This window comes from Sinocyclocheilus anshuiensis, unplaced genomic scaffold (genome assembly GCF_001515605.1).
Source record: "Sinocyclocheilus anshuiensis isolate Anshui unplaced genomic scaffold, SAMN03320099.WGS_v1.1 scaffold1638, whole genome shotgun sequence".
In the NCBI taxonomy this organism is placed as follows: domain Eukaryota; kingdom Metazoa; phylum Chordata; class Actinopteri; order Cypriniformes; family Cyprinidae; genus Sinocyclocheilus; species Sinocyclocheilus anshuiensis.
In genome coordinates, this window is record NW_015542885.1 from 840,472 (window position 1) to 849,134 (window position 8,663).

Sequence of the window (8,663 nt, forward strand, 5' to 3'; positions counted from 1 at the left end):
AGTTCAGCCAAAAATGAAAATTTGCTGAAACTTTACTCATCCTCAGACCGTCCAAGATGTAGATTACATCACTTGCTTACCAATGAATGGATCCTCTGCAGTGAATGGGTGCCATCAGAATGAGAGTCCAAACAGCTAATAAAAACATCACAATAATCCACGCGACTCCAGTCCAACAATTAATGTCTTGTGAAGTGAAAAGCTGCAAAAAAAAAATTATAATTTAAGATATTTTTAACAAACCATTGCTTACACCTAAAATCCAACTAAAAAAATGTCCTTTGTGCATAATATTGCTTTCTCCAGTGAAAAAGTCATCTTATCTGAATCAAGAGAGAAATATGCACAGATCAAGCACTGTTCACAAGCGAAAACGGTTCTAAACAAACATGTTGGTGGATTTTAATGTGAGAGGACAACTGGAGGAAGCTTTATTATGGATTATGGAGTCATATTTTGGCCAGATGTAATGATTTATAGTTAAAATGTCTTGATGAATTTGTTTCTTGCCAACATGCAGCTTTTCACTTATTGGTGAGTCATTTGGACTGAATTTAATCATCTGTTTTGACTCTCATTCTAACAGCACTCATTCACTGCAGAGGATCCACTGGTAAGCAAGTGATATAAATGCTAATTGTATTTTTTGGGTGAACAATTTTTTTTTTTTTAAATAATGGTCTATTTGTACTCGTGCAGCTCAAAGTGTGGCCATGTTCCTCTGGACTAAAATACACAGAAATTAACATGTTTAGCAAAGGTGGACAAGGTCAAATCTTTGTGAGGGAGGAAATGTACATTTGAGCTAGCTAATAAAAACAAAGCATACACAGGGCAATTTAGCATTTATTACTTCAACAATAATATCCACAGAAGCTTGTATTGCTCCATGTTCAGCACACCTTGAACTTTTAAACCTACGACAGATTGTGCAAGCAAAATAATACATTTTATACTGTTTCACATTTATCAACACATCTGAATAAAATGACGTCTGTTTACTCATAATCCCTTGTACCTTGCAAGGAGATTAACCATTGCAAAACTCTTTTATTCTTAGGTCCAAATTTACTTGAATGTATAGGTCACCTTCATGAGAGGGAGCTGGAGTTTCTCTTTTAACAAGTACACTACTAAACCTGATGATGAACTTATCATTACTAATTGGATTTGGGACTTGTAATGTGGGGCTTTTATGCAGACATTACTGCACTGAATCTCCTCAAATGTTCACCGGTGTCAAAGAAACCTCACACTCTAATTCAAAATGCCAGCTGATTATAACAACTGTTGGAAAATGATCTCAGTTTAGAACTCTAATGAGTACCTGAAAGCTCTTGGTAAGTCAATTACCAGTTCAAAAAGCAGAGAATCTTCTGTAGGCTTAATTAACATTATCATTACACTGCAGTATAAAACCTTTGGAACATAATTACATTACTGAGTAGGGCTTCATATTCCTACTAATTATTAATTAAATTAAAGAGTAACAAATATTTAATATTCTTATAACTGAATTTCACTCATTTGATATACAGTATATACACACACACACACATATACAAATACATACACAAATGGACAAGTTATAGACATGTACATACAGTACATTGTAAACTACTGCATATATGTGTGCAAATATGTCACATAGTGTATTTGTTTTCAAACTGTCTCTGAAATGTAAACAAAACTAACAGAAAATAATAAATATACACACTGTGAGTTAAGTAATCTCATTCTGATTTTGGCTCCGGTTCCTGGCAGACACAAATGTTGCTATTAGGAAAACTGCCGCTGTGATGAAGCCAGCAACAGCATCACTGAGAATAGAGATCACTTCATCGATGAGACAGTCAGCATTGACGGCATGACATTGACTAACTTTGCCAGGAGTTTGAGGAGGTGCATTTTGAGGTGTATAAAGTGGATATTACTTGAATCTGATATCTGCAGTTTAAATCCTCTTTAACTTTTATACATTTTTTACTTATCAATTATGCCTGTAGCTTTTAAGAATTCTTTATTATTGCTCTCCATGCTTCCAAACATATTATGCATGCGTTAGATTCAATCTGGATGATTCAGAAATAAAGCCTAATGAGTTAACTGAGATTAATTAGTAAAGGTCATGTGAGCAAAAAGCATTTTCTACTATAAAAAAACATTAGGCTTTTTTTTTTAAGTGAAAATAGATTTCAGCTGTATTGTGCTTGAATCACAAATTAATGTCACTCTCTTCAAGATGCACTGAGAATTTTTGACTTCTAATTTACATATCAACTGAGAAATGTCTTTTCAGTTAATTTAATCTGAAAGTTTATGTAGCAGAATGGTGTAAATCCATGTGAATAATGTAACGATTGTCCCCTGCCCTCTGATTTCTTGTGCTTTGAGCTTTGAGGGTTGGTTTATATCTTATGCATGGTATTGTGCACATTGTGAGAGTGTTTTTCCCAATATAGTTGTAGCCTACCGAGCAGCACATGTGTGGCGGTAATGAAGCTGATCTGATTAATATGGTGGCAAATAAAACTCGGTGTTCAAACTCGGTCCTTGAGGGCCATTGTCCTTCAGAGTTTAGCTGTTCTTGTCGCTGCAACTGTGACGTTTTTACGGGACTTTTTTTTTAAAGTTATATTCAACTGCCTAAAAACAAAACACCATGGTTCCACCATGGTCAATTTATGTACATATAAGCTATATAAAATCATTTGAAATGAAAGCATTTAAACAATAAACAGGTGCTTCCTTAAACATCATACAAACAGATCTGTCAGACTGGGTTAGTAATTTTTTATCTTTTTTTCTCCCAAAATTACTGATTACTGAAGATGTTAATGTTGCTATCAGGAAAATCGCTGTTTTGTTACAACCTGACAAAGATATCACAGAGAATAGAGATCACTTTATTATCAAGAATGTCAGCACGTTCAAGAACTATAACATGGACTTTGTGGTTGGTCAGGAGTTTGAGGAAGACCTGGGTCCAGTAGATGGCAGGAACTGTATGGTGAGTGTGCCAACATCAGTATAATCCAGAAGTATTTATGAATCACTCATGACGGAGAGAGAAAACTGGACTTTAATTAAAGTGTTTGTCTGCCGCTGTTTTCAGTCTTAGGCCTAGAAATGGCTCAAATAACTTTTGCTTTTTCATTTAATTTCTGTTCACTTGAATGACTTATTGTATTGTAATCCCCTCATATGGAATGCAGATAACTAAAAAAAGCCATTTAAAACCACAATGACTGAAATAGTGAAAGCATCAAAGTTTTATCCTATGTTTTAGTAATTTTAGTACTATGTTTTAGTAATTCAGATGTTCAATTTTGATGGCTGTTGTTAGAAAAATTGTAATGTTTAATGGTTCAGTCTCATGAAAATATTTATAAGGCATGCATTAATTTATCTGATTAAAGCATGAGCGGAATAAATGAAAAATTAATTATGTCACAGGAATATTTAAATTACATTGACAACATTCTTCCATTACAGTTTCACTGGCACAACAATCCTACATAAAACCATATTCATTTTTAAACAACAAAACAATAATTTATGTTAGTTAAAGTAACAAACAATAATTTTCACGGTTTGCTAATTTAAACAGCAATGTTTTTCTTCTTTCCAACATTTATTCCCACAGATCACCATCATCTGGGATGGAGAGTGTGTCTGCAGAAAGGAGAGATCGAAGGCAAGGGCTGGACCCACTGGATTAAAGGGTATTTAAACTAAACATCTTTTCTTATACACACTACTTTGCCCTCGTTTAGCAGTTACTTTGTTTTTTGGAAACCGTGAGTTAGAGTAAAACACATGGTAACTGATGCTACAAATGACATGTGATCACCAATGTGAATTAGTGGCTCATTGTGCAGGGGGCGCCAGGACAATATTATCATTACAAGGCTATTGTGCTCATTTGAAACGTTAACAACAGATGTTTGACCACATCTGTGCGACATTGTGCTTAATTAGCCCAAGCAACCCCTTTGGCAAAAGGGTGTCTAAGGTGTGTTGAAGAATCTATATTTAGGTGCATACCGCCACCTGCTGATAAGAAGTGCAATTTATAGAGACAACAAAAAGGAACGTGTTTTGAAAAGCACATGGGCACCTGATATGAAAGTTATTGATTCAGATGACCTTTGACCTGGAGGATTTAAAAAAACAAAATCTGTGTTTTGTTTTGTTTTATAATTATGTTCTGTATATTTTCTATGCAGGAGCTGAAAGCAGCTGGAGTCGTGGGCAAGCAGGTTTTCAAGAAGTCTTAAGCCAGTGTTGTATAGTTGTGCCCTCTACTGGAAAACACAAAGAAACATCCACAGCAGACAGAGCTATGTATCCATTCATTCTGCTGACATCAGTCTATCTCTTTGCATTTATGCATTTGCTTGATGTGCCTTTCTAGATTACTCATCAGACAAAGCTTATTCCAAATCAGCAGTTAATTTGGTTAGTTAATATGACAGACATCCATTCAATTCATGTGTGTGTGGGTTTGGTATGTTTTAGTGCCCTAGTGTACTAAGATTAGCCTCCTAACTGAGAGCTTTACTGCTGTCTAAAAATACCCACTTTAACATCTGATGGTCTTTCTGGCTGGAGAAGCGAAGATGGGTCTTCACCCCGCAGCAAATTGAGCTCTTTTCGTCTCCTCAGAAGCAGGAAGAATATGAATGGGAGGGGAGATGATATGATGAGGGTCAATACAGCTGCACTGCCGCATCTTTTGTAGATTATGATACTGACAGACTCAGAAAATATGTGCTGAAATTGTGCTCTTGAAATCACAATTGATGGACTAAAGAAAATTGACAAGAACTGTGCAGATGTTTGTGTTCTTTTAGCTAATGCAGAGGTTTTCTGTACGTTTGAACAAACACGTTGGAAGAGTGAACATGCATATTTTTGTGTTCCCATTTTATTTTCTTTGACAAAGTTTTCACCATACATTGTTTACATGAGGAATGAAAAAGACATAATAGCTACACTTAAAAATGAGTATTTAACACAACAATTACTGTTATTAATAGGCAGAAATGTTCCCTTTTCTTCACAGTAGAGTACTTGTGGTTCAAGGCACATCAGTCGAGAACTTGTTTCCTAAACACTTGTTTACACATCACTCCACAGACTCGCATTTCCTGCAAAATAAATAATAAACAAACAAAAAAAAATTTAAAAATGAAAACAAATTTTCTTTTAAGGAAAGGACATGATGTGACATACATTTAATAGCATAAATGTACTTTTACATACATAAAAAGGTCCAACTAAATGTTGACCTCCTTTTTTACAACTACTGTACATGGCCGTGGAAAATTAATTTGAGTTATACTACAGTTTTTTTCACAACATTACTGTTTTTGTTGTACATTTGATCGAATAAATTCAGCCTTAGCAAGCTTAAGAGACTTCTTTCAGAAACATTTTAAAAATCTTACCGACTCTGAACATTTGATTGGTAGTGTAACAGTTTTTAGGTAACAGTCATTTATACAGGTTAGCAGCTATTATGCACAAATATTTGAACACAGAATGTTGAGTAATAAATGAAGTACATTCCAGGCAGCTGTATAATGAAGTCACTAAATGGATTTCAGCGTATACACGTTTTAGATGCATTTGTTATTGTAATGCGTGACTGCTGCAGTAATGATGTTATCTTATTAATTACACTGTTGACTACACTAACAACACGAAGCAGCCAAGTGTGACCTTTTTATAAAACAACAGAGCATGTCCTCATATGAACTGCATCCTTATACACACTTACCACATGTAATTCATCCCCTTTCACCCACTGGGTCCAGCCCCTTCCCTCCTTTTCCCCTTTCTGTACACACACCAGTTTGTCTCCCTCCCAGTTTACCATGGTCTACAAAACAAGGACAAATACACGCTGATGAGAAAGATGAAGCTGGTACTGACTGACACAGAGAATAGAGAATAAATTGTATACAATTTGCCAAAAACATAGCACTTTTAAATGTAAGGGTGGGTTCCTCCAATTTTACCTTGAATGCGCAAGGCTTCTGGTGTCAGTCACTTCCAGTTATTTTAGCTGTACAATATTAGTATTATTTAAATGTATTATGCTTTGTAGCCCAAATTTTACTGTTTGCTGCACATTCTTGTTATTTACCTATACTAGCTAATGACGTCTAATGACATCAGACGTCTCGCACATTCACAAGAAATAGCTTACTTCAGCATTAAAAAAAAAAGTACAACAATTTTTGGACAACATTTAACACCAATAAATGTCACAAACACAAAGAAATGGCAAGAAACAACGAATTAAACAACATTTTGAAGTAGAAAGACTAAAATATTATTTTCTTGTAAAACACTCCATTTATCTTTACCAACTTCGAAAATAATGTTATACACTGTATACAAGTTGACCTAAAGTTCCCGAGAACCAGGTGTTTGTGGCATTAACCCGAACCCCTCGTGGATTTAAGATCACAACAGGTCATTGAATGTAAATCTCAATCTAATCCGATTTACTGACTCATCCACCACAGTAACCTAGGAAAAGCAGTTCAGAATAGTTTTCCATATAAAAGCATTTCTGCTCTTACATTATTGTTCAGTTGCACTTTAAGTCGTACTTTTATAAATAAGGAGGTCACTTACCATACATTTCCTATCATCTACACCAACCAAATCCTCCTCAAACTCCTTTCCAACATCAAACTCCATATGGTAGTTCCTAAAGGCGGTGAGAGTCTTGATATTAAAATGATCACCATTCTGAACAATCTCCTTATCAAAGATGAGATAGCTGGCAATTTTTCTGATGACAACATTCACATCTGTAAGTTGAATACATGAACACGTCAAACATAGCTATATACATGAGCCAATTTTTATTTTCTTTTTTTTTTTTTATAATAGAATCAGGTCTGCCAAGAGTACTAAAACGTATCTCTTGAGTTCAAAATACAGACATGTATTTCTCTTGCTTTGACTGTTTCGAACAGAATATATTCTGCAACATCTGACATACCTTGTTCAGCATAGAACATTAATTTCACAGGAGTATAATGAATAAATAAATAGAATATGAAGTATCAGCCTACCTAGTGCTTCCATGTATTCATCAAAGTTTTCATTACTTGTCATTTTCTAGAATCCATTCATGTCTATGGGAAACATATTTGCTTCTTTTTTTGTGTTTGCCCTCTGCTCTGATGTTTCAATGCTTCAACATCAAAGTGCGGTGTGGCGTCTCAAATCACAGGACATGTAATCCTAAAGCCAATTAGGACCTTTGGATTATCTCAAAGAGTGCAATGTCTGCTGTGGACATTTTTTATATATATATATATATATATATATATATATATATAATATATATATATATATACAGGAGCTCTGTCATCGGGAGTGAATTGCAATACATGATGCATCTCATGAGCTCATGTCAGTCAACACATATGAACAGACAGACATGCCAGTTTGTAATTGTTTTGATTCTCAGCCTGTCAGCAGCACAACAGTCAGTCAAAGCAACAATCACAATGCTGTCAAACAGGTTTCCATTTATGCCTACAGACACCAGAGAGAGAGAGAGAGAGAGAGAGAGAATTGTTCACTGCACAAACAGGAGGTGAAGACCTGTCAGTAATGAGGCCAGTCTTGAGATGTCTTCCTGACTATAAATAGCTCTGAAGTGTTAACAGCGAAATCTAGAATAAAAGATACAGAACTGTCATTATGAGCTATAGTTGAGATGTTTACTTTTCAGATCATGGCCTATTTCATCTTCCACAAACAAGATTTGCCACCTTTGCCAACCAAACCTGTCTTGTTGTATCTACACTATATAACATTCCAAATTCCAAATTTGGGGGGTTTTGAAAGTCTCTTACGCTCATCAAGGCTGCATTTATTTGATTTAAAATACACCAAACTAAAACAACTAATTGTTTACAAATGTACATTTTCAAATGTAATTTATTCTTGTGACGACAAAGCTGAATTTTCAGCAGCCACTACTCCAGTGTCACATGATCCTTCAGAAATAATTTTGCTGATCTGGTGCTCAAGAAACATTTCTTATTATTATCAACATTTTAATATTGAATGTGATTAATATTTTTGTGAAAACTGTGATACATATTATTTCAGGATTCTTTGATGAATGGAAAGTTTTAACCTCCTGAGACCCTGCATCCTCATATGAGGACATTATATTTTAGTGAATTTCTCTGAGACTATACATGCCACAGTTTTAAGTCTGGACTAAAAGCATGTTTTTTTTTACGCATTTTGGGAGACACAACAAATGAATAGGGAAATAAAATGTATTTCAATATTCCTATGAAATATTATATATTATTATGAAAATCTTGCCAATTATTACTCGCATTATTATATTTATTTTTTCATTACATGTTGCCCCAAAAACACATTAATATGCAAATTAGATTTAGTTTATAAATACATTAGCCTATATATAATGAGAAACCCTGTTTATGGCCACTTTACACACATTTTGCATGAAGAAAAATTGTAGGTCCTCTATGCCCCGCCTCTCTCAAACACGTCGTTTTCAACAAAGCCCCCTTCTTTGACAAGCGCAGTCCGCTCTGATTGGCCAGCTGACCCAGTGCATTGTGATTGGCCGAACACCACAAGCACTG

The 8,663-nt window shown here is 34.9% G+C and overlaps 1 protein-coding gene and 1 pseudogene across 1 annotated transcript; one reads left to right on the top strand and one right to left on the bottom strand.

Moving 5' to 3' along the window:
- Nucleotides 1-1,267: 1,267 nt before the first annotated feature.
- LOC107694632 (retinol-binding protein 1-like) lies at nt 1,268-4,280 on the top strand (annotated as a pseudogene).
- A 647-nt stretch (nt 4,281-4,927) lies between these two features.
- On the bottom strand, nt 4,928-7,232 carry LOC107694649 (retinol-binding protein 1-like). The gene is made up of 4 exons (XM_016494330.1): nt 7,098-7,232; nt 6,652-6,830; nt 5,786-5,887; nt 4,928-5,153 (listed from the first exon to the last, which is right to left on the bottom strand). Exons 1-4 carry the CDS (start codon nt 7,138-7,140, stop codon nt 5,094-5,096), a joined length of 384 nt encoding a protein of 127 aa, XP_016349816.1. The 5' UTR covers nt 7,141-7,232; the 3' UTR covers nt 4,928-5,093.
- Nucleotides 7,233-8,663: the final 1,431 nt, after the last annotated feature.

Coding starts and splice junctions, on each gene's coding strand:
- LOC107694649 (XM_016494330.1), bottom strand. CDS start 7,140: ATGACAAGTAATGAAAACTTTGATGAATACATGGAAGCACTAG. Junction 6,831..7,097: donor TGAATACATGGAAGCACTAG/GTAGGCTGATAC, acceptor TTCAACTTACAG/ATGTGAATGTTGTCATCAGA. Junction 5,888..6,651: donor TAGATGATAGGAAATGTATG/GTAAGTGACCTC, acceptor CTTGTTTTGTAG/ACCATGGTAAACTGGGAGGG.